The sequence below is a fragment of the Lipophrys pholis genome (genome assembly GCF_963383615.2).
Source record: "Lipophrys pholis genome assembly, chromosome: 14".
In the NCBI taxonomy this organism is placed as follows: domain Eukaryota; kingdom Metazoa; phylum Chordata; class Actinopteri; order Blenniiformes; family Blenniidae; genus Lipophrys; species Lipophrys pholis.
The window spans coordinates 12,065,221-12,090,873 of NC_137633.1; the positions used below are offsets into that span (position 1 = coordinate 12,065,221).

At 41.3% G+C, this 25,653-nt stretch overlaps 2 protein-coding genes across 5 annotated transcripts; one reads left to right on the forward strand and one right to left on the reverse strand.

Annotated features, from left to right (window-relative positions):
• Positions 1-132: 132 nt before the first annotated feature.
• On the reverse strand, positions 133-14,278 carry LOC308120253 (inositol-3-phosphate synthase 1-A-like). 4 transcript variants are annotated; one of them, XM_080480758.1, is made up of 11 exons: positions 14,023-14,278; positions 7,088-7,203; positions 6,843-7,004; positions 6,087-6,216; positions 4,322-4,515; positions 4,091-4,240; positions 3,273-3,488; positions 2,344-2,508; positions 2,154-2,267; positions 989-1,206; positions 133-804 (listed from the first exon to the last, which is right to left on the reverse strand). In XM_080480758.1, exons 2-11 carry the CDS (start codon positions 7,199-7,201, stop codon positions 624-626), a joined length of 1,644 nt encoding a protein of 547 aa, XP_080336884.1. In that variant the 5' UTR covers positions 7,202-7,203; positions 14,023-14,278; the 3' UTR covers positions 133-623. The 4 variants fall into 4 exon arrangements, with proteins under 4 accessions (XP_080336884.1, XP_080336885.1, XP_080336882.1 ...); XM_080480759.1 differs by having other exon boundaries at positions 13,791-14,075; XM_080480756.1 differs by lacking the exon at positions 14,023-14,278 and adding an exon at positions 7,461-7,908.
• LOC308120254 (programmed cell death protein 10) lies at positions 13,591-23,722 on the forward strand. Its single transcript, XM_080480760.1, has 8 exons — positions 13,591-13,713; positions 14,900-15,124; positions 15,727-15,780; positions 18,771-18,888; positions 20,406-20,532; positions 21,223-21,301; positions 21,398-21,480; positions 22,818-23,722. Exons 2-8 carry the CDS (start codon positions 15,035-15,037, stop codon positions 22,897-22,899), a joined length of 633 nt encoding a protein of 210 aa, XP_080336886.1. The 5' UTR covers positions 13,591-13,713; positions 14,900-15,034; the 3' UTR covers positions 22,900-23,722.
• The last annotated feature ends 1,931 nt before the right edge of the window (positions 23,723-25,653 follow it).

Sequence of the window (25,653 nt, forward strand, 5' to 3'; positions counted from 1 at the left end):
TGCGCACAGGAATGGATGAAACAAGGAATTCCCTCATTGTGCACAAATAAAATCATCACCTACACAATGAGAATTAAGTTCAAACAACACAATTGAAAAGGGTATTGCAAATAAGTGTGATGCGAAAAAGTTGTAAGTGTCACGCAAAAACATCAGAATTTATTTAAGAAACAAACAAAAGAAACAACCCAGAGATTACAGATCAAAACATAGTAAGTTAAGAAGTTTTCACTCTTTCACAAAGGTGGTCCAATGTACATTCAAAAATAAATACAGCAGGCTAACAGATAAAGATTGGCATCAAATTAAGTCATCCAGTCCATGGATCTATTGGAGAGGTCTATAATGAAGTATAAAACTAAGTACATTTGCAGTGACGATGGAAAATTACTTAAGATACATATGAACACAACATATATGACCAAACGTTCCTTAGCAAGTATGCAACTACATCAAACTTTGTTATAAGTTACAAAAAATATGGACATTTTAAATTTAGTAATAATAAGTATGGCTTGTGGGATTAATTTTACATTACGACTACCTAAAACGCCAGGCTGAGTTTTTCTTCAAGGAAGAAAAATGAATATTAGGTTTACAGTTGTACGTTTCACTATATGCTGTTATAATGCACATGCTGCATCATCTGCATGCGCATACACGCCATTTGTCAGAGGCACACAATTCCATTTGGTACGTCCGACTTCCTCGTGTTGTTTGTGCAGACTGAGTGTAGGCAGGAAGTTTCTCTGCAGCTTGTGCTCAAGAAGCATGTGGTTCTGAGGAGGAAGACCAAGGCAAGCTCTGAAAAAAAAAGAAGAAAAAAGATAAAGATGAAGAGTACTGTAACTCCGCCAAACTGGAGACATTCCCACATGCACGTGTACACCAGGGTCTAAAAAAGAAGAATTTCTCTGCAGGCAGGAAGACATGGACCCTCTGGGAATCAGTGAGCAACGAAATCTTGAGAGCAAAAGCTGAATCACACCTCATGATGTTTTCTATGCAGGCCCTCTGGCGGAAAAAGGCATTGACGACCGGGGTCCCTGAAGGGACCAGTGGGGCTTTGCAGAGGAAGGAGAGCAGCGCTAAGACACTGTGAAAGGACTGGAAGTCCTCCTCCCCCTGAGGCTGGACAGTCACACGCTGACAGAGCTCAGTGAGGATTACCAGGTCCAGGATGATCGGGCTGGCCAGCAGTGAGTCCTGTTACAATGAGGAAAAGAGAAAGTGAGCATAAAAGGCACATGGAACAGAACCAAAGAGACAATATGTGGCATGGGATTATCCTTCATTGTGTAGGAACAGCTTCATTTAGAGTATATCTAGACAAAGAGCAGAAAAATAAAGCATTGTGTCCATATTCTATTCTTATGACGGCACGACTTCTACAGAACGACAAGACTCACCAGCGTGTGCCAAACTTATGCAACATAATTTTGACAAAAATCCACAGTGATGATAAATAAATGCCACATATTGAAGACTGAAATTGTGATGAAAGAAGGGGCAGACACACCCACTCATTGCAGGTTTTTGACAACTCAAGCTGTAAAATCATAATAAATCCCCCTCATATAGAAGAGTTTATTGTAAGACTCTAAGAATGCAGAGACGAAAAGCACAGAATTCTCTCTTTAACTTTTCCCCCACATAAACCATTATTTAATCTTTCTTGTGGGACTGAAAATGAAGAATTTTGAATGACTCAAGATTTCCTTGTAGAAATAGCGGTGAAATTTATTTAGATTTTCTGTTATAAAATGACTCATGCCCAAACCATTAGACACACCAAAATGACAAAGTGGCCTCAGGTCAATTAAATCTAATCATTTTTAATAAGGACATTACCATAATTAGTTTTTTTTGAATGAGTCCATTCATCATGTGTAAACAAAAACTACATGTGGATAACGTGGGGCTGGAGCTGACAACGCGACAATAAAAAGTAACCTAGAGCATATCAGTGACCTGCTTGTGTCACTTTAAATTAAGTCTGGCTAAGAAGGATTAACAGGAAGCTCTGGCACGCCTGAGCTTCTATCCCCTCTACGTGAAGAGATGAAGAGAAAATGCTTTGAGTGTTAAAGTCTTGACATCGTTCAAACAGTAGCAGTCTGGATATTGTTGAACACGACGACGTGACAGCTGACCTCGCAGGTGTTGTGCAGTGCGATGGTGTTGGTCCCGCCCAACATGATTTCAGAAGTGTACTCGTCCATGGCTCGCTTGCTGTCTCCCACATAGGGCACATACTTAATCACCACCTGAGACAACAGAAACCATTATACTTTCACTGCCAACGTTCGTCCGCCGTGCACGACGCTGGAGTGTGAGACTCACGCAGTGGTCGGGCTTCTCTCCGGGCTGATACAGTACGGGGTTGGACTGGACCATGTCGTCCACCACGTTGCTCTTAGAGATCTCTTTGGAGCGGAACTGCTGCGGCGCCGACAGGTTTTTCCCATCATTGTTCCCAAGGTGATTGTAGCTCACGATGGCGGTTGGCTAGAAAATGAATGGAACCTTGTTAGTGTCACGCAAACGGGCGACTGTGGTTTAGTTGTGGAACTTTAAATCCACAGATTCACTATTTGTTCATAATGGAGATCCATGTGTCCTCCATCATGGTGGCTGCCGCCTTGGGAGTGTGTGTGTAAGCGGTTGTAAGCAAATAGTGTCAAGAAAATATAAACAAAGTCCTTTTATCATTGACATTGATTGTAAGACAATGTCGCAGAGGTGTGTCTCTTTATTCTTGTTGCCAGAAAGCATAATAGAGTACAGTACATAGATCACTTATGTTAAAACCTGTTCTTGGTAATCAGTGATATAACCATCAGTCCCTCCAGAAAATCACAATCTAATGTTTGCAATAATTAACACATATTTAACCAAACTATGCAATTTCAAAATGGAATTCCCTTTTAACTGTCAGAATGACCACAATGTTTTGCATTACATGCAGCATCATGACTGAAGAAATTCTAAAGAGAAGAAGTGAACCATAACTGGCTGTTTTTGTATTAGTAATGTGACAAATTGAAATATGTCGATCAAATTTGCCCTGGCATGTCAGAACTGATACAAGAAAATATTTCGTTTGGATGAATTCTACAGTTTTCGTTTCAGGTGTTAAGTAAAATAAATCTGAGTAGCTTAACTCTTTATGAGGGAGGAGTTCTGTATTTGTTGACTTCCACATTTCTTTCAAATAATCGAGCGCAAAGTGAAATAAAACTCAAGGTTGTGCATGTGGACCTTACTCATACCTTGATACCTGCGCTGATGAGAAAGTCGACCAGCACTGACTTGATCTTCGTCTGACCGGACTTGAAGTCGTCGCCGCCGATGAAGACTCCTCTCTGCGTGGCCAGCTCGACGGCCCCTGGTACGAAGCTGTTCTGTGGCGAGCCGTTGATATAGGCGCAGCCCTCCAGTATGCTGGCCACTGCAAACAGCGTGGAGGGAGAGACCTCTGCTCCAGTCTGAGGGAGGAAGGATAAACAGAGAGATCATGGCTGTCACTGAGTGTATCATCACATTGTACTGAAGATTAAAGCTCGACTCACAAGGCTTCACCCCCCCCCCCCCCCCCCCGAGACTCTCTTTACATCAGCTCAGCAGCACACAACTCTATTGTCGACTTCATGCTTGCCCCAAATTGAGCTATTTGCTGGGATTCATAGAACTGTGAAATGGTCTATTATCATTGCTGACAGCAGTACAAGCATGCTCAAGACAGCAGATAAAATAAAAACCTAGCCATGAGGGACAAATCATAAATTTCTTCCCGCAATCTGATATGAAAGGAATTGCTGACTGTTTCAGACTCATTAAGGCATTTCATTTACAAATCCACAGTGTGTGTGAGAGGAGCTAATCTTTTCATCCTCTAAGCTTTATTAATCACTAAATGTAATGAAGGATTACTGTTTGGTCCTCGGCACTAGGAGGAAATTAAAGAGGAATGGGGAATTCATGACACAGTTTAGGGTGGTTCAAGGGCAGATAAAGCGACTTATAAGAGACTTATAGTAAAACTAACTTTTTTGGAGCGATTACTCATGTTTATAGTTTGTACTCTCACCTGAATAGCAGCGAGCAGGTTTTTGGCCGTATCATTGACTCCCGGTATGACATCACAGAAGCGCTCTGTGTTGGCAGTCCACAAAACAATGACTTTATCCACACCGCTGGACTGACGGAAGCCTTTTATGTCAGATCTGATCTGCTCCACCTAGAGGACAGACCATTCATTAGATTAAAATGACAATTAGTAGAGAATGAAGTACTCTAAATGAAAGGTGAGAGAGGAGACCTGCTCCGCCATGGTGCCAGTTATGACACTGTCGGCCCGACTCTTTTGGTTTGCAGCAATGAAGTCTGGGATATAAATGGACGGTCTGGGCTTCAGGCGGCTCATGTACGGCCGCAGCTGCTCCTGTAATGACCAGTCCAGCACCTGAGCTCGCTCCATCGCACTGCCCAGATCCATTGACGAAATATCCCAACCTGAAAACACAAAAGCACTGCCAGATTGGACAAAATGTGGTTGATTCATCCAATGTCCAGGGCAGAATATGATGAAATCTGGTGCACAAAGCTTCCCCTTAGGTTATACTGAATAATAGCAGCACTAAAAATAGACCACCTGCTTAATCTCTTCCCTTATGAAGTAACAGACAGGACTGCTCAGTAGAAATACCTCTAAAACACAGCTCTGGCCATCTTTACCTTATGTAAGACTTGAGTATGCACATCACTCACATAATGTTTCCATACCTTCTGGGGAAATGTCATTGGCTTATATTCATTCGCTGCAGACCGACTTGAAACTACTATTTGCTGAATCGTAACTTTTACTTAAACTATAACCTAAACAATGTACTGACCTAAAATGCAAAAACAATTCTTACAGGGGTGTCTGTGGTTTGGTTGGCAGAGTGGTTTACCCTCAATCGGAAAGTTGCAAGTTCGATCCCCTATCTCTGTTTATCCACGTGTCAAAGTGTCCTTGAGCAAGGCACTGAACCCCAAATTACTCCCAATGGATGGATTGAGCGCCTTTGCATGGCAGGCGCCTCCATTGGCGTGTGAATGAGTGTGTGAATGGCTGAATGTGATAACAATGTAAGGTGCTTTGGAGACTGCTCAAGTGGTGGAAAAGCACTTTAAGAGTGAGATCCATTTTTCTTTCTTTTCTCATGTGGCACATGAAAAATTGTTGTTGGCATTCTCATAGCGAAAATGTCCCCAAGCTGTACTTGGGGTCCTTCTTATGTGGAGTTTGATTGTACACATCTCTGTGTGCTTTCCTTTTCTTCAGTTTCCTCTCAGTCCAAAGTCATGTGTTTGGGGCTATACATGGTCAACCTAAATTGCCTGTAGAGGTTAATTTGAGTGTGACCGTCTGTCTCTTTGTGTTTTTCCTGTGTTAGACTAGTGACCTGTCCAGGGTGTACCATGTCCTTACACAGTGTAGAAGGTGAATGGAATTTTTCCATGCCTTTCGGGGGACTTCATCTACTCAACACTCAGCCATAACTACTTGATAACTCTTACTTCAACCATGATCTAACCCTCTTCAGGACTTTCTAAATGTCCTTTTTGTCACAGTGGCAACACCAGTCCCAATGTGTTAGTGTGCAATCAGATCAGGTCCAAATCAATATACAAGAGCACTAAGTCTCACATAAATGCTGAATTTTTATGCCTCGCTGGGACATCACATCAACATACAACAATTATCTGCAGATTCACTCTAAACTCAGCCATACTCACTACTTATAAAAACCTAACCCCAGCAATCGTCAGCTAAGTCACTATATTGATCTCCCTGGGGATATTCTTCCTCTGTATTTGACCCCTTTTTCATAGTTAACCTCGCCTACACATACTGAAAGTATCGAGCTGATGTCAACAAGCATTCTTTATGACGACCTTCATATTTGTCTCCACGAGTCCCTGCGGGACAGTGTGCAATGAAGTTCACATCCCCAGAAGTATAAATGAACAAGTCCAGTAACAAGAACATAAGCTTCTGTCTTGGAAACATTGGGCTGACTGTCTGGAACTGTTCGTACCGTCAAAGATAATATCATCAGGGTGCACCATGGGCAGAAGGTCACGAAAGGGCACATTGATATCTCCCTCGAGTCCTGATCCCAGACAAACAGTAGATGCCTGCAGGAAGGAGCCGTAGTAGTTTGCCTTCTAAAGAACGGGGTCAACAAAGGAGACAGAGAGAAAAATATGTGTGAATACATCCTTTTCCGAAGAAATTGTTTGACTGCTTTGAGGATTTATTACAACTCTCTTCAGTTGCCTGAACCAAAGCCAGACTGAAATAGAAATCATAGGAACTGGGTGATAGAAGAAAAAATGTATGCCCATAAATGGAGGAATCACCAAGAAAAGAGCAGGTTGTGCTCATAACACTCCACTGAACATGTCAGCATAACCAGCTTATAAAGATCTCCTGTGCCTCTGTATCCAGAGACATGCAGTAGTCCAGGCTAAATATATATATATATATATATATATATATATATATATACTGCATGTAAACCAGGACAAGAAGCTATATTAAATTTGATGTGGGACCCAAAGGTTTTCAATCCCTGGTATGATCTGGGTGTATTTAGCTCATCTAGATGTGGTGTTTATCGTTTGTTCTAATAAAATATTGTTTCATTTAGGCTTTCCCATGATTTTCCTTTCTCTGTCCTGGTTCATGTCAGTTTCATTAGGTGACAAAAACCTAACGAGTACAAACTTCAGAGATGCTTTAAAAGGATGTTTGCCTTCTGATTACATGTGAAGGAACACAGATCACATACCTTCTCTCCAGTCTTTGTCTTCCAGGTCAGACCCAGCTTGTTGGCCAGGACAGCAGCTGTGACTGTGGTGCCATTGTTGCCCCCCCAGCCCACGAGCATCACACCCAGCCGGGGTACATGGCGCACAGTGCGGAATGTCATCTCAGTGGTGCAGGGGGTCACCTGTATCCGGCACAGTGCAGGGTCAGTTTCAGATCCACTTCCTGTTCACACAGATTAACGCAACACAGGCCAAACCAACCTACCGTGACTTGATTTCCATCCCTGTGCACGGATGCGGACTGGTAGGAGTATTTAGCCTCAATATGTGCCTCTGTGTATTTCACATTGGGACTTTTGATACGAATGTTCACAGACATGTCTGGGGATGAGAAGCAAAATGTGTTACTTCACTCATGGCACTCAGTGCGGCGGCATTGAAGATATTTCCGTTCGACGTCACGTTTTACTCAAGCCATCTCATGCTGAAAAACTATGTTAAAGGAAATCATATGTGCCACCCGAATGAATTAAACTGTGGATTAGTTGAGTAACAAAACGTCTTAGGGTAATAGTGGCCACTACATACGCAGAAATGAATGAATGAATGATTACATGCGTACACGGAAATCCACTAACCTTTTTCTAATAGATGCGGAAAATGTGGGTTTTATTTCGTGAATTCACCTCTAAAGACGAGAATCCTGTATCGTGCTGAAGCGGATTCTTCTTGAACGAGATGAAATTTGGCGTCTTTTTGTTATAAAAGTGCGGGTAATGATTCACCGCCGCTCGTGTGCATGCAGACCTCCCAGTACGGCGGATCAACGCTCTCAGCCAATCAGATCGCTCAGCGTCTAGCTGACGTTGGGCAGCGTCGGCACCGCGAGGCGGCAGCGGCGAATGACTGACGCAGTTTTCCACGCAGGTATTTCCAGGGCGGGACACGTCTGACTGACTCTCTTCACACAATGTGCCATTCAAATGAATATGAGATGTTGAAACGTCTCTGGATCACAGCGCAGAACGAAACAGGTCCTCAGGTATTCCGTCTGCGACGCATTTCTATCTTTCACGTTACGTAACTGACTCCACCAGATACGATGTGATGAAGAATGTGTCCATTCATTTTTTTTTAGGGGCAATCAAATTTAGAAATGTTAAAGACAGTGGCGGATACAGAGATTTGTTTAGTCCAGGGACACAGGGGGCACCAGGAGATATATTTGAATGTGTTTAAGGAGCATCCAAATGTAGTTAAATAAAAAATAAAAATTGTGGTGAAGATTTGTTGAAAATCTGCTGCAGTGTTCCACCAGATGCTGCATTGATGACATATTTATTCCAAATATGAGGTTAACTTATTTTACAGACCATAGACGCACTGTACAAATCAGTAGCATTATAACAGGCTCTTATACTCATCATAACAAGGTACAATGTCTCTTTATTTCTCTTAGAAACATCAAGCCAAAACACTGAGAACAACAGCGGCGAAAGATAGATGCCATAAATCTTTTAAAGTAAAACTTTAGTTATCCTAATAATGTTGAATATTGTAAAAATGAATAGATAAATAGACCAAGATATTTCTGCACATATCACTAGAGGGAGCTTGTGTACCACTGGTGTTATGCACACTCCACTTTGAGTATATGAAAGTGTAATAATCACAGAAGTGGAACTATATATTATTTTTTTCAGTGTATTTAGTGTATGGCGCAATCAATTTTTTTTGTCCTTTTAAGGAGGGTGGATATGACTTCTTTGTTTTCTCCTATCAATATTAACGTTAGGTTACTGCGGTTACATTGTTCTTTTCAACATCAGGTGCCGTTCGGACGCCATCCAACAGAAACCCAAGCATTTTAAATGGTGCAAAACAAGAATAACACAATTTGTATGTTGGTCACTTATCACATTGTTTGACATTTTTGAATTGTTTACTGTAACAAACCTTCAACAATTTCCTCCAAGTGTAATCAGGACATAATAAATGGTCCAACAATGTGGCCGAGTTGCTTGCATGGCAATTGGTGTGTGAAAATGTGGATGAATCAGAAGTACTTTACTAATCCCTGCTTTAATGAATGGATGAATATATCCATCCATCCATCCATCCATCCATCCATCCATCCATCCATCCATCCATCCATTCATCCATCCATCCATCCATCCATCTTCCCTGTTAGTCTAGAGGATCGCAGCATCATTGATGAAAGTAAGCCGAGACATCCCTCTGACTTCATCCAGCTCTTCTGGAGGGACCCTAAGCCGTTGCCAGACCAAACGAATTATATAATCTCTCCACTGGGCTTTTGGCTGACCTTGGGGCCTCCCACCAGTGGGATGTGCCTCCTAATGGGAAGCAACTAGCGGGCATCCTAATCCGATGCCCAAACCACCTCAGCTGGTTCCTCTCATGTAGAGGATTAGTGGCTGGATTTGGAGTCGCTCCTCACTCTATCACAAATAATGAGACCCACCATCCTATGGAGAAAACCCATTTCAGCTGCTGGTATCCACAGTCTCGTTCTTTTGTGAAGGTAAGGATGTAGATTGACCAGTAAACAGAGGTTTGCTTTACAGCTGAGCTCCATCTTAACCACAACAGCCCGGTACAGAGATCCACAGCCAATATCACACTCCTTCACTGATAAGACCCTAGGGTACTGGAGCTCATCAACCTGGGGAAGATTCTCTCCTCTTACCTCAAGAGGGCATGCTATCCTTCTCCATGAGAGAACTTTGGACCCTGACCGTGAGGAGTCATTCAGCATCCTAACTGCTTTGTACTTGGCAACAAACTATTGAAACGCATGATCTGGGCCCTCATGTGACCGCGCCAACAGGAGAACATCCTCTACAAATAGCAAACATGATGCCTACCTGGCTATGATACTCCATCCTTACACTGTTCAGGAGGATCACAAACAAAAAGGCAGACAAAACTCAACCTTGGTAAAATCCAACGGCCACCATGAACAAGTCCTACTTAATGCTGAGTAACCAGATGCGGATCTCTCATCAAAACTACAGAGACCAGTGCCCTGACTCCTGAACCACCTCCCACCTCATATGCCTGACGTAGACTAGATAGTCAAACTCCCAGGTCACCTCAATAACCTGTGAGAGGGTGAACAAGTCCTACACCTCTTGTTCAAATTACTTTTGGGTTAATCTTTTAAACGCTTGATACAATGATGGGTGGTAACTCTACTCAATGATCGAACATCCCTTAGAACCTATACAAGTGAAGGGGACATATGGGGTGACCAATCAGCCATCCGGCCCTTTGTTACTCTCATGCCTACCAATGTTTGCATGTGACTGTATGTACATGAATATTCAAACCATAACTATCTGGAAGATAAGTAAGTAATGTATTTAGTCGAAGCTCTGAGGACATGCCCGATCATTTCTTTAGATGTATTTTTGTGGTGTGGTCAAAAATTGGAAGCAATCACTCTTGTTGTTTATAACCTACCCCAGGAGTATTGGAACATCAAGTTAAAAATAATGTGACTGTGGCAGCACTGTGGCGGAGTGGATAACACCTTCGCCAGCTAATATTAGCTGTGGCAGGCTCCCACGGCCTCTGCTTGGATAAAGCCTTCACATAAAACAGATGGATCGATATTGTTAGAGTTGGCAACATTAGCATTTGATGTGAGGGAATAATGCATCTGTCTGTTAACATTCGAAACCTCTCCCACATAAATTCTAAGTGCCGACATAAAAGTCTGTATTTAGTTTCTGCTATGGTCCCAACAAATAACAGTTTTTGAATGATTGCAGTCAGCATCGGCGTACAAGTGTACAGTAGAGGTGTAACCGCTGGTCATTGTTAAAACAGTCAGTCAACTGACATCAGTCCAAATAAGCTTGTTTTGATAAAGTTTAAAGCTCAGTGCAGGTTTAAATGCAAAAAGCCTCTTATAGAGACATAAGGTGAAAATGGCTCCAGTCCAGGTCTGTCAGAGGGTGATGTTTGTGCGTCACAGGTTTAAGACGCATAATTCCAAAGGATTAGCAATCAAGTGTAAAACTTGACTTTAGTAATTTTACGTCTCAGGCTAATTCTGGTGACGTGAAATTAAAGGATTATATTACTCAGTTCACTCATTATACATGTGAACATTTTCAAATAGCTGAAAGTTTGAAGTAGAACTCAGGACAGCGCTGTGCTTATTGAACATAAAAGGAAGAGAAAGTATAAAGGTACAGAGTCTTCCCCAACATATCCACTAACTTTATGGCAGCTGTGCACTGGCTTTAATGTTACTTTAATATGAGTAGCTCTACAGAATGGTTCTTCTTGTCTTCACAGAGAATTTAGTACGGCGCATGTTTTTTTTTTTGAAATTGTTGTTTTCAATTTAAAAGAACATCTTTATAACTTTTAATCTGCATTAGATTACCAGCTTGATTAGTGGTTACACATTGACCCATTGCCCAACATATTGTGGCGTCTCTGTCGATATTCCTGTATATAATGTCTGAGGGAGATATTTCAAACTCTTTTCATCTGTATCCAGTCTACATGATTACAGAAAACTGTCGTGCGTCTTTTAAGTGGGTGAATATGTTAACCTGCATTTTAACTAATGAGAAACAGAGACAATTTCATCTCCTATGACACTTTTAGAAATTAATTGGTTCATATATCTGCTTGATGATGTGTCTAAGGGTTTCATTCACATCTCCGACCCGTCAAACATTCACTCCACAGACGACTCAATGGACAATCTGCAGGATGACCTTTACATTTCTCTAAAATAAAGCCCTGAACTCTGTGACAGCAAAGTACTGTCATTAGACAATTTGAGCAAATAACACCACTCACCAATTAACTAAGAAAGTTCAAGATGTCCCAAAAGGTGAAAATCTGTAGACAATTCAGAGCGAGACACCACTTTTCCTTTAGTTAACTGCAACACAGGCTGCAGGCAGTCAGCAGTTCCAGCCAACGCTACTCTTTGTTTGATTCTGCAATATTTTCTTTATTTATCAAGGTATCGAGTTTTCTCAGCTATTTTGTACATTAGAGGTTACTTGAGCATGAAATTACATTTTAAAAGGCTTTACCCCATCCACTGAGATCCCAAAACACAGCAAATATATAAACGGATGAGAGTGTTTTGTTCTTTTAAAGAGCCATTTGACTCATTTAGTACAGCTCATATACATTTAGATGACAGATTAAAAATTGAATAATGATAATGGTTGTAAAAGAGACTGACATAACTCTACTTTGAGTCTCAGTTATCATTAAATGTCCCAAAATATGCACATTTACAATCCTCTCATTGACACTTGAATTGGTTTCAATGGATCCTATTATTATCATATTAGAGGCTGAAGAGAAAACCACATGCATTCAGAAAACTAGTCTTGAAAGTGTTCTTGCAGAAACAATTGCAGGTCAAAATTACCAGGCATTGGCATTGATGAAGGTTTTGAGAAAGATTACAAATAAAACATCATGGAAGACATTTAAAGAGCCTAAGGCAAAGCTGGAAGAATCCAAAGTTGGGGTTTAAGCTCACAGTATATCCACAACACTAAAAGATAAAGCAATTATTATCAGACATTTCTTTTTTTGTTTTATCATCACATTCAGTCATATTGAACGAAATGATCAAAATATATTCATTTATTACATTTCCGCACTTCTGTTCATCCATACTTTATCACAGTTAGAAACCATCATCTATGGAATTCTTTAACATCAGCTTTGAAGTCATCTGCGTTTTTAAAAATACATCTAAAACACTATCTCTTATCTAAATACAGTCATGTATAAGCACTATATTTTTGCATTATGCATGTTTTTGATGTAGTTGATGTTGTATTGTGTTGCATTGTTGTACAGTGCATGTTTTACTGACTTGCTACGGTGATGATGAGGAGGACATCTGTCCTCGTCTGTATAAGAAATTGTTATTAAGATTTTCTGTATTGTTCTATGTCATTCTTTTCACAGATAAATAAAAGAAAAAAAGAAAACAAATATGAGGTGATATAGTTTTTTTTTTACGAATTTATAAAATAACTTTGTCAGCATAAGGCCCATGGGCCAAATTGGCCCACAAGTGGCTCCAATCTAGCCCACCAGCCAACAAGCAAATTATAAAATTTTCGATGAAAGAATTGATTTTTAACACATTTCAGTACAGTAGTGGACACAACACCTCCCTGAAACCTCAACTGAGATTTCTGTGATGCTGCCATGAAAGCTAGCTACCTCAAGGCGATGCGAGCAAACTCGCCTCAAATCCATTTGGTCAGGGTTAGTTTGTAAAAACACGCAAAATACAACCGCTATAAGAAAAGGGTTTTGGACATTTCACTGTATTTTGCGCCATAAGGTAGCATTGAAATTAGCTTCATGTGCAGATGGCGGATAATTTTCTGCAGTAATTGTTTGATGTTGTGAAAATGTAGACATTTTCATCACGTATATTCTGCCCCATAACAAAAACAACATTTATGTTTAAATGTTATTATGGCACTATTTTACCAGTTCAACCCACTCAAGAGGAAACTGGGACATTTGTAGCCCCTGAACAAAAATGTGTTTGACAATCCAATTGTGATTGTAATCCATGTTGAATTGCTGATAGATCACAGAATATTCACACGGAGTAGAAAATACATATGAATTAAAAAAACTAAAAAGAACCTTCAATAAATGTAACTCTCTATCTGACGTCACCCTCACGGCGCCTCTCTGGCTCTCTGATTGGACACGCTGTGTTTACGTAGCAACGGTCCGGAAGATGTCGCTCGGGCCAGTCCTAAAAAACTTCCGCCTTAAGTTGTAAAGAAAACACAGCGGCTAAAAGGCAATCGACGGCGTTACCAGCTGATTTAAGAAGTCAGACCCAAGGTAGATACAAGTACACATTTGACACACGTACGCGAATTAAGGTATTCGCCCGGAAGCTGCGTGTTGGAATGTTTTACCTCATTGTTCCAATTACAGGCGCTAGCACGAAAGCTACGCCGCTGCTAGCAGCTCGCTGCCATCGAGTCACTCGTCCATAGGCCTCGGGGGGACGATCGAGATAAATACATAACTTCCCCTTTGTCGGTTTAAAGTTGGATTCTGAATTTCGACGGATTCTTCCGTTTGATTAAAAACGGCTCTCCCGGTTTGGCGATACATCGGCTACATAGTTAGCCGTGTAGCAGTTACCTGGGGCTGCATCCAGTTAGCTGGTTTCACACTCGGTTAGCATCCATCGCGTCAAGACACCTCTGGGGAAGTAGAGGCTGTCCTACATGATATGTTTTTGAATCCTTGAGTAGGTCATGAGTGGATCGAGTATCTGGAGTGGCTATTCAGTTTCATGTCTAGATATCAAGCGAGGTACACTTCTAAGCATTTGTTTGAAGCTATTTCTCCAAGCCCATTGAAACCTACAGTTTTATCTCTTTTGTTCGGATGATGTGTTCTTGCTTGGAATACGTCCTTGTATTTGAGTTGCTCTTTGATCCTTTAAGCCTTGGTAACCTAGAACCGAGCCACTCCGCTCCTTCAAGTTAAACAAACCAAAAGGTTATCTGTACATGTTGCTTAACAAGTGCAGCACAGCCTGAGCTCATCGTTATCTGTGTACATCTGTGTTGATGGTGTGCAAGGAACAAATGCTAATTAGATGGAGCAACAGAGTCTGGGCTAATTTTCACAAGAAATGTATCTGTAAAGATGAATAACTTTCAGTGAGGTCCAGTGCTTGAATTCAAAGTATCAGCTTATGTTAAACTACTTCCACATTTATCATCCTGGCTGTTGTCACTGCTCAGAATTGATTGGAGTCACTCCCACATAATGCAGCATATGTCATTGATTAAACACCTCTGACTGAATAAATGTGACTAGATGCTGAAATATTGAATATATTATTGACCCTGACAAACGACAAGCGACACACTCGCATTGTAGTCACTACATGCTCCACTTCATCAGGCTGTGCGTCGCCGCTGACAGTCAAATTACAAGATGCAAGCATCTTATCTTGACCCTTCTTTTTCTGAATCTCTTTCTCGTCTCGTTCAAAAATGTCTTACAGGCTCTTGTCACTCTGGAGCTTGTGTGGTTTCGAGAGCACGAGTGAGTGTGTGTGTGTGTGTGTGTGTGTGTGTGAGTGTGTGTGAGCTGCCGTTTCCTCCTTACCGTTTCAACAAGAGCTGCTCCTCCCTGGAGGATGACAATGGAGGAGATGAAGAATGAAGCGGAGACAAACTCCATGGTATCCATGACGCTGTACGCCGTGATGTACCCAGTTTTCAACGAGGTAAAGCATCTCGTGTGGATGGAAGAGGCTTCAGTGTTTTTATATGTGTATATATATATATATCGAGTATAGTTCATGTGGGAATTACTTGCGATTAGTTTGTTAGAAAGTATAGAGGCTGTGTGACACAGGGGAAGGAGACACATTTTTGTAGCAATTTATTGTAACTTCATTTGACAAATTGCCCAAATAGCAGGTGAAACCTGTGAGATGGAGTTAATATTGCAGGAGCTAATGTGATTCAATGTGATTTACATTTATATTACATTTATAAAAATGTATTTTTCTGATAACCAAAACACCGAGTTGATTAAAAACTGCAGTATTGTGTAAGTATTTCGCACAGGAAACTGACAGATTCGCTGAATTGGAAAATCAGAAACCTCGAAACCATTTCCCATGTTATTTTCCATGTAAAATGAAAAAGTAGAGGGGGGGTGGGGGGGGCATTTGCTGCTTTGACAACACAGTTAAATCTAAACTGGCAAGCGGTTGCCTTTTTGAAAAAGCTCCATCTTGTCGTCAGCCGCTGAGAGTCACAGAGGTAACCCCAGCACGTCCAGGTTTGACGTTGATGTTTCTTCCTTTTTCCGTTTCCTCAGCTGGAAAGGATCAACCTATCAGGAGCTCAGACACTGAGAGCAGCCTTCATAAAGGTAGGAGTGAAATATAAGGCAACTAAATTTTCTGACTTTGTGGATTTTTTTGAACCTTTGTTTTGAATCAAAGCTGCGTTCCAGTCGTCTGACACCGTGTGAATGCTTTTACGGTTTGCTTGATGCTCTGTATGATGACATTATGATAGGGATCATGTTTCAACTGTGAACATTACTGAAAGTTTATGACAAATTGTGAGCAAAACCCCTCCAGATTTTACTTTATGCATACATATAATCAATCTTCTTTAACCACTTTATCCAGGCTGGGGCTCCATGTGCCGGAGCTAATCTGTGCTGATGTTGGGCAAAGGGCACGATTCACCCACGAAAATCCTCCATGTATACGTCCGATGTAGTTTCATGAGTGATCCAGGGTGGATAGATTACCCCATAGCTAAACTCAAATACCTTTTTTTTTTTTTGGGATAGAGAAAGCTTAATTTTTTTTTTTAAAGCATTTTTGCTTGATTCTTTATAATTGTAGCATATACATTATTCAAATCAATATTACAGTACATTCAAATCTTAGAATCTTTCTTGAGATCTGATTTTAATTTTTTTTTTAAATTTTGCTTAACCAGAGAACATAATTATGATTTAAAAAATATAAAAAATTAAGAGGCAAAAAAAATGTGACTGTCCAGTACAGCATCAGCCTGATTCCTGAGCTCTGCTTGTTTTAACTGCACGTTGACTGATCTGTTGTGTTGTGAGAACCAGTGCCGACGGCAAGCTGCACTCTGCGTCGACTTCACAGCAACTAAACGCAATGAAACTCACTGTGATCGCCTGATGCCATGCTAGAAATGTTTGTGTGTTTGTAGTTTTGTGATGAGCAGAGGTGATAGTTGGAGCGAAATACAAATGTGTTTTAGGTGCCCTGTTCGTGCCTCAGTGTGTTTGTACCTTGAATTGTATCCATCCGGGTAAAGTTATGTTATAGAGCAGGGGTGTCCATACATTTTGAAGTCGGAGCCAGATTATTTTTTATAACTATCCAATTGCCTTCTGTAATAGGTTTATCATTTTATGCACTCAACAGCTTCTTGAGCGTGCTTTGGGAGTGTCTTCAAATAACTCATGGGAACAATGGGCTCTGGCCAGAAATTAATAAAACAAAGTTGTTTTGATTTTCGGTTGAGGAATGATTGCAATTTCCTCATTAGAAAGCGGCCGGCTTTATTATTGGCTTCTTTTTAAAAGACTTGCTGTGGATGTGAAAGCTGGCTGCCAGTGGAATTTAAGCCCTAAATTGCCTGACTGTCAAGGCGTCACTGACAGCAAAAGCTGCATCAGATTTTCTCGATACGGCATCGTGGAGCTGCCATCCCGAGTTAAAGTGGGTATTTGTTTCAGTTTTTCTTTTAAATAAAGACACGATTTGCGATAAATATAAAATAAAAAAAAACGCACCAAGATGATGTTAAAACAGTGCATTGAAATTTATTTCACAGTGCTGTTTTTCTTGCCCTTTACTTGAACCAGCTGTTACTGGGATAGACTGTTAATTTTTCCTGGATTTCCTTCTCCTCTGTGGCCAATATGTAAAAAAAAAAAAAAAAAGTAATCGAGCCTTCAAGCATATCATCGTCTTTTAACATTATAGAACATGAATGCACAGAGCACGGAAATCTCAGCGTGTTGCAATATGTAGATCTGTATTTTCCTCGTGTCGATGGTGTGATAATGATCAATTTGCCAAACAGTGTGCAACCTTAGCATGGGCCAGATAAAATCCCCCCCAAAAGATTAACGCTCTGAACTTCACAAACTTCTTGAGGATAAGGGGAGTTGAAATCCGTTTTACCTCAGCACATTTTCATTAAGCCGGCAAAATGACAGCATAAAGAATTAAAAATAATTGTCCCTCGCCTTCGTTTGAACTCTTTTCTAACCCTTCAAGTTTCCCCAGGAGGAAGGTGCAATCTCAGATCTTACCTGCCGCGGTATTTCTCGTCATGGCGCGGTTTAAGGAAGCATGATTTCCTTTTAGTCTGCAGCGTGCATATTTTTCTCTGAAACGCAGGAGGATGTTCATGCCTCAGCCGTTTAGCAGGCGATAAGGCAGCTATCTCTCACCGATCTGTCGGTTTGGGTCTCGGTGCGGCGTTATGTCCACTATTACAACAGCAGTGTGATCTTCCAGGAACAAATTAGAGATAGCAGTTACTTTGGAAAAAAAAAAATACAGTGTTTTTGAAAGTGTCCCCATCCTGGCCGCCGGATTAGAGAGAAGCTCCGTAAAGGTGACATGCACTAGTAATGTGAAGCACAGTGTCTTCTCTGTGGTGCATGTAAAATACTTTGAGTGTTCCAGCTTTATCTTTGTTATTAGTTACATATTAGCCTTGCACGATGTTCATTAGACTCCAGCGCTTCATGGCCCGTGATTGATATTCAAATGGATTAAATCGGTAGCAGATATTCAGATTAGTGCGCTGATTTCGTCAGCGAGGCCGTCTGCATTCATCAGGCGCGACTTCGTTAATGTCTATAGGCTGCTCTGATTGCAGCGGAATAACAAGAGCACGGTGGCCATAGATTGGCTCCATACGGCAACAGATGAGTAGCTGCGTTGAGTGTGTGTGTGTGTGTGTGGCGATGAAATATTAATGAAGTGGCTTTGTTGTTATACAAACTAAAGGGAGATGTGATCACCTTACAGTTGTTTTTCTGTGACATTTGTGGGTCTTTTGTCCGCTCGTCCCTCTGATCAGGCCCTCTGCTGCCCCTGCTGCCTCCCCGCTGGCGTATTTTAAGGTTGAATTATTCAGGAGGAGAGCTTTTCTGTATTCATCTGAACTGCTCACAGCGGACGCCTGACATTCAGTGAAGTTCTCGCTTTGTTCTCCGAAGCTCCAGCTAAGCCTCCTCTTGCTGTTATTGGAGAAGACAAGCTGAGCTCTTGCAACATTTTTTTCCCCCTCCTCTCTCTTATGCGACACCTGGTTCTCTCCCCTCATCCATTATCCTTCTCCCGTTGTCAGGCGGAGAGGGAGAACCCCGGCCTGACCCAGGACATCATAATGAAGATCTTGGAGAAGAAGAACGTGCAAATCAACTTCACTGAATCCCTACTGCGCATGGCAGCCGATGATGTGGAAGGTGAGTCCACCAGGGAAGTGAGCGGGGTGAGGAGATGTGGTGGCGATTTCCAGAGAAGGAGGCATATGTGCAGGATATTAGACATTCAACTACAGCCAGGAGAGCCTGAAACACAAGCACCGCAGAGTTTGATGTGAAATGAAAATACTTAGACTTGGATTATCTAAAAAAAATCTAAATAATTCGATGGACAAAGTGCTTTGGATTATTGATGGATATTTGTTGCCCTATTTTCCAATACAATACCTGAAACTTTGTTAATTTTTTCATTCCACATGATTCCTGTAGACACTCTTTCTGCAGATAGAATGTATTGTTTGGATGTAAAAGACAGACTTTAGAAAAAAAGTGATGGATTCAGGAGTTAATCCAGATGTTATATAGCTCCAGATCAGAGATGGAACAACTAAAATGTCACCAGATATAATCCCAGTGTTACGTCTTGTGATTCTTTAGAGGACATCATGACTAAAAGGTAGTGCTGTCAATCGCTAAAAAAAGCCAACAAATTAATTGCATAATTTTCTGTAATTTATTGCGATTAATCGCGTTGTTTTTCTACTGAAGACTGAAGCTTTTAATGGATATTTATTCAGGGAAAACCACTGAATTAATGTCGACTCAACACAGGCTATTTTTCAATTCAAAGACTATTTTTATAACGTCCTTTTAGCTTTGTGTGAAACTGTTCCTCTCCCAGATCAGCAAAATAATAAAGACATTCATTCATTAATTAATAAACATCTAACATAAGTTTTCACTTTCTCAATCAGCCGTTATGTAACTTTTTAAAGTGAAACTTTCTGCCTTAATATGATCTCACTCGGTGTTGTGCTGCTCTGTTGTCACGGTGCTGCGCCCACATGCTGCTCTGGTAAGGGAGTGAAAAAGAAAAACTAGGTTATTTACATCAAGTTTTTTTAACGAGTTAAACGTTTCAAATCAATTAATTAAATAAAACGCGTTATTTTTGACAGCACTACTAAATAGGGAATCGACACAATTGATATGTACAGAAGAGAAGAATGTAATGAAATGGGTTAAATGTTACATGTGTTTTCTGAATGTGGACAAAAGACGAGGTCATTCCAGTGATGCAGTCACAGAAATACATTGCACCTCATCAGTAGACAGTGGGACACAGTTATTGAACCAAATGTCATGTAAATGTAATGAAGGGAAGTTAAATTAAGAAAATAACCTTTAGTAATCATGCATCTACATAATGTAACAGGGATGGCAGTTATATAAAGCATGTATATAAGATATATATGGATTGATTATTATGTGTATTATTCTAGTTGCTTTAATTACCAGCCAGCAACAAACATAAATCAGCAGAGAAAGGAATACATCGGCTGCAAATCGCGCCTCGCATGTATACAAAACAATCCCTGGGTCTCGATTTAAAAGCCTCTGTACGCCTCTCCTGCGCTCTGACCTAACAGAGTATCTAAATGAAGTGTCTTTGGATCTGCCCAACCTGAACCCTTCTGTTTCTTTTTTCATCCTCCCAGAGTTCATGATTGACCGACCCGAGCAGGAGTTCCAGGACCTAAACGAGAAGGCCAGAGCTCTGAAACACATCCTCAGCAAAATCCCAGATGAGATCAATGACAGAGTACGCTTCCTACAAACTATCAAGTGAGTGCGAGCACACACTCACTGCTGTTTTAAAACACAAGGGGCGTGCACCGTGCTCGGAGACAAAACGCTTCCCACGGCGATGCTCATCTCCCCTATTGACCGTGGAGCTCAGGCTCCCAGTAACCTCAATCTTTCCGGGACTTTCCGGTGATCACGCCAGTTCAGAAACCACACACCGCCCGTGTGAGAATCCTTTTTCGAAGCAACTCTCATGTTGATTCTGCAGATACTCGTATGATGAAATCCTTTATGGCCCAGGAAACACATCCAGAATTGTCCGCCGCAGGCCCAGGTATCAGCAAGGCCGCAGGAAATTAATTTTTGTTTATTGTATTTACATATTGTTCACGTTGCATTTAAAAGCCTGTCATTATTTGCGAATAACGCCGCTGCCAGGGTTTACTGCCGTGGTTGTTTTGTTGCGATGTGATTTAAAAGGTGAGATAACGTCACCCAGTTCTCAGACAATATCCCTGACAGGCGCGTTCATCCTCTTTTATTTGCCCTGTGAATGTCAGAGCGTTGGTCTCGGAAAGTGACAGACAGTGGTTGAGACGGACGGTCTCGATTGCACCACGGAGGTGTGGGTGTGGGCGTGGGCGTGTGCGCGCGTGATGCAGTATGGATCGTGTACCTGTCGGCTTGAATTTGTCTTTTGAAGTCATTGGTTGTGACGTGGGTTCGCAGAGACATCGCCAGCGCCATAAAAGAGCTCCTGGACACAGTCAACAACGTCATTAAGAAATATCAGTACCAGAATCGCAGAGTGAGTAACGGAAGCATGCGCACGCAATTTTTTTTTTGTTTGTGTCATGTTTTTCCCCCATTTCTTATAGTTTTTTTTTTTTTGTTTTTTTTCCAGGCCCTGGAGCACCAGAAAAAGGAGTTTGTGAAGTACTCCAAAAGTTTCAGTGACACCCTCAAAACATACTTCAAAGACGGAAAGTAAGTGTAACCATGACAACACACATCGGGATGTGTTCCATCATTAGAGTCAAAGGTTGGGGGAGTTTTAATGGTTGTCTTCATTAAAGGCGACTGACCGAGTTGGTGTGAACTTTTTACATCGAAGATGACCTTTTGATGACTTAACTCTGATAGAGAGACTGTGTTAGTCTGAATATAACACGACCACATTACAAGGCTCAAGTTTGGAAGATTCTGGCGAGCGAATCTCGCTTTCACCTCGAACAATGAGACTTGCAACTTTTCCCAAACTCTACCAATGTTTTCTGATTATGTCTAGTTTTATTTACCCGTCTCCAGTTCTCCTCACCGCCACGCTCCGGTTCAGCCTCCGTTCAGACATTTTTGAACGGTTTGTTAACAACCCCCCGCGTGTTTCCATCAAGTCCCTGAGATTTGACTCTTCCTCTAGTCTCTGATGCCCTTCTGATACACTTCTTCACACTCATTTCCAGAAAACGAGAACTCCTCTTATGTTCAGATCAATACAGTAAGCAAGCAATTCAGGCTGAGAAACAAGCCTGCAGCGGAATCTCCCTTACAGCCAACAACAGTTGTTTTTACACGTTGTATACATCAGCGAGGATGTATTACAGTGTTCGGAGTAATGGGATACTCTAGAAACATGAAGTGGTATTTGTGTTTTCAGGTTAATGCCAAATAATTGCTGCTTCTGACTGAATATAAGGAAGTGGATAGTTTTACTGTAGCATTTCATTGCCAGTGATGTAATTTGATTTGTTTTGGGCTTTATTTATCGAGCACTTGGCCATTTCTAGGAGCTTTTAATGGAGAGAAACTGACAATTACGAAACCTTTTGCGGAGCCAGACCCAGAGGTGGCGGCTTTCTGCTATTCCGGTTGACGTGAAGGAAGAGAGGAGACAAAAGGACAGGAACCAACGGTCAATCCATTTTCTGGAAATTGGCTCTCGGCCTGCAGACTGTGAGGACGGCGACCGTATGTGTCCCACACTCTGCCGGTTGTCTCGGTTTGATTTAGAAATCGCGCGTGAATCAACAAAAAGTGACCGAGGTCAGCAGAGGTGGCCTGTGAGCTCAAAATTGAGTTTTTGCTTTCGCCTCGCCGCATGCCGGATGTTAAGCCGTCATCCCACGTTGTATCTCGAGCTCTCGAGGAGCTCGGCCGGGAATGTTTGCTGCGCCTCAGCTGGCCATTTCACAAAGCCTGTGGTTACACTTTGAATGTCCCCGTGACACAGACCCGGCTGGGGCTCATTTCTAGTCCGTTGTTACTCTTTCTTTTTGCACACCGCGCCTCCTGTTTCCTCACCTTGTCCTTTTCTTTGTTTCCAGGGCAATAAATGTCTTCATCAGTGCAAACCGGCTCATCCACCAAACCAACCTCATACTGCAGACCTTCAAAACCGTGGCCTAGCCCCCCCACCCCCGACCCCTGAGATCATGTAGTCCCCCTCCCTGTCCCACAGGGAGCAACTGCTAGAACGGCGGAAGCTGGAAGAGCGCCTCACCCATATATGTAAATTAGAGTTGATTTTAGGGTTGGGGTCAATTTTTATTGGAGTCGAGATTCTAGATTCCAGTTCAGAAGACTGAAAAGTGCCATTTGTTTTTCTTCAATGAGGATTTTCCAGTCTTGAAATGGAACTGAATGGGCCCAAAGTCTTGGTTAATCGATTTTATTTGGACAGTTTTAATTTATAACCCCGGTCTTGTTGGGAGGTGTGGAGGCGAGGCGTTTATTACAGACTAATTGCCATTTTTCTAATATATTCATGTTGATCATTTTACTTTTAGCTTTTCAGTCACCTGAGACCAAACTCGGTAGGAGTGAGTCTCAGTCGTCTATACTGGTTTTCTCTTCTCGCCTCCTCTTTTTTTTTTTTTTTTTTTTTTTTTTTTTTTTTTGTGCATCATTTTGCCATGGTCTGTATGCCCAGGTTTGACAAAAGCGCCTGGCTGCAGGTGAAACAGTCGCGAGGAGAGGAATCTGTGTTGGACATTTGAGAGGCAGACTCGGAGTTCGTTTCTCTTTATTATCAGAAGACGGAAAGCCAAATGACTTCCAGCACAGTGTGCGTCTTACCAAGTCCTGTAACATTCCCTCCTCTGAGTGTAATGAAGTGGAGCCAGTCCCTGCTGTTGGGGGATGTAGAGAGAGAAATGAAAAGTTCTGTATTTAACTGTTATCTGGTTGCAAATGTTCAATAAATAGTTTCCAAATGATGGTGCTTTTTTTTAAATGTGTCCGAGTCCAATGTGTGTGGGAAGGCCTGTTTAATTGATAAGGCGGTGAAGTCTATTGTTAGTTTGTGTAAGCTGATCATGTCGAGGTTTTATGGAATATAACCAATGACTGTCATGTGACTTTTTATCGGTTGAATCGCTCATACCACATCATGTACGCAATGTTAAATTAAGATCCCACAGCATTTTACAGAAATCCCATGAAAAATGTCTCTCATTTGAAGAAATTTGGATAATTGGTATTTTTAATAACCTACAAGAGATTTATTTCTCCTGTCTAATTGAAAAAATGACATTTTGATAGCGAATGGTTCGGAGTGAAACCTCGTTTGCAGACGTGTCATACATCTATCACGCATTTTGCAACGTCAGAAACACATGGATCTTACTGAGCTGAGCTGGAGACCCTGTTTCTTTTCAAACTTTATTCTTTCTGACATATATTCAGTAAAGAACAGAAAACTTTCCTCTGAGATTCTCAAACCAACATAACTGCTTTACACAGTTGGTGCAATTTTGTGGACATCCAATATTGCAATCCCATGTTCCAGCTCATCCCAGAGATGCTCGAATACACTCGTGGGTTTTTCCAGTGGTAACTTTTTTTTTTTTCAATAAATCATAAGAGACAGAATATGAAACCATTCATCATTATGATAACAATCCATTGTATTGGAGATGAATGAAAATTGTAAAATGCAACAGTTGCAAGGTGCGTGTATATATACAGTATATATATATATATATATATATATATATATCTCAACTAGCGTGTGCAACATGAGAGGTGTCATTCTGTATGGCTTAAGCTTAAGGGTGGGTGGGAGGGAGTCATTTCCACACTTTGAAACCTCCTGAGTGAGATCAGGTTACTGGAGGACTTCACTGTGAACCAGTTTTTGTGCTCGAGAATCCAGTAAAACAATGGTCAGCGACAATGCTCAGGTAGACTGTTGTGTAAAGTAACTTTTCCCCATGCGAAATGAATTTCACCGACAGTACTTTCCCACTGCTTTTGCAGTTTGCGTAAAGGACTTCCCACTGTCGCGCACATTCACAGCAATATAACAGCTGTCATTGCGAGGGTCTCCATCCATCCATTGGGAATTCATTTTGGGTTCAGTGTCTTGCTCAAGGACACTTTGACGTGGAATTGGTGGATTGATCCTTTAAAATATCCCACATACTGTATCTGCTGATACATGACAAGATGGATCCATGCTTACATGTTGTTTTCCTTTAATTCTGACTCCACCATCCGAGAGACTTTGTCATCTCAGTTGGTTCAAACTCTTAAGATAAGATATCCTTTATTTATCTCACATGTGGAGAAATTTGCAGTGGTACAACAGGATAGTAAAGAGAGAGAAGCACACATAGCAGAAACCCCCATATTCTGTATGTATTGCACATAGTAAATATGTTTTTATAGATTATTATTGTTATTGCACCACTTATTGCACAGTGGGAGTGCGGTGATATTGTCCGGTTGTGGTGTGTCAGTGGTCTACTGGGAGCAGGCTTGGTTGAAGAGTCTGATGACCTGCGGCATTTTCACACAAAGATGTTTTCACACCACTTTGTACAGATGGTTGAGGATGATGGAGAATTTGGAGGAAATCAGCAGTTTCTCAAAGAGAACAATGATCATGGCATTTCCAGTCACTTGAATAGTCTCTTTTCATTATTCAGTGCGAAGTTCAGTGCTGTCCCAATTATTTTTACATGACTGGATTAGTTGAGCTGCCTCCGTGTAACTGACTCTTTTGATATATTTGCTGTATCGACGAGCACAACATGTCTGTGTGGCTGCAGAAGACGGAAGAACGCCTAGAAGCCTCCCCAAACTTTTGTTTAAAATTTTTTTTTTTTTAAACTGATGGTCAGAAGAATATGACACAAGTCAAATGTCAATAGTCTTTTC

Coding starts and splice junctions, on each gene's coding strand:
- LOC308120254 (XM_080480760.1), top strand. CDS start 15,035: ATGACAATGGAGGAGATGAAGAATGAAGCGGAGACAAACTCCATGGTA. Junction 15,125..15,726: donor TGTACCCAGTTTTCAACGAG/GTAAAGCATCTC, acceptor CCGTTTCCTCAG/CTGGAAAGGATCAACCTATC. Junction 18,889..20,405: donor GGCAGCCGATGATGTGGAAG/GTGAGTCCACCA, acceptor TCATCCTCCCAG/AGTTCATGATTGACCGACCC.
- LOC308120253 (XM_080480758.1), bottom strand. CDS start 7,201: ATGTCTGTGAACATTCGTATCAAAAGTCCCAATGTGAAATACACAGAG. Junction 6,217..6,842: donor AGACAAAGACTGGAGAGAAG/GTATGTGATCTG, acceptor CCCGTTCTTTAG/AAGGCAAACTACTACGGCTC. Junction 2,268..2,343: donor GAGAGAAGCCCGACCACTGC/GTGAGTCTCACA, acceptor CTGTTGTCTCAG/GTGGTGATTAAGTATGTGCC.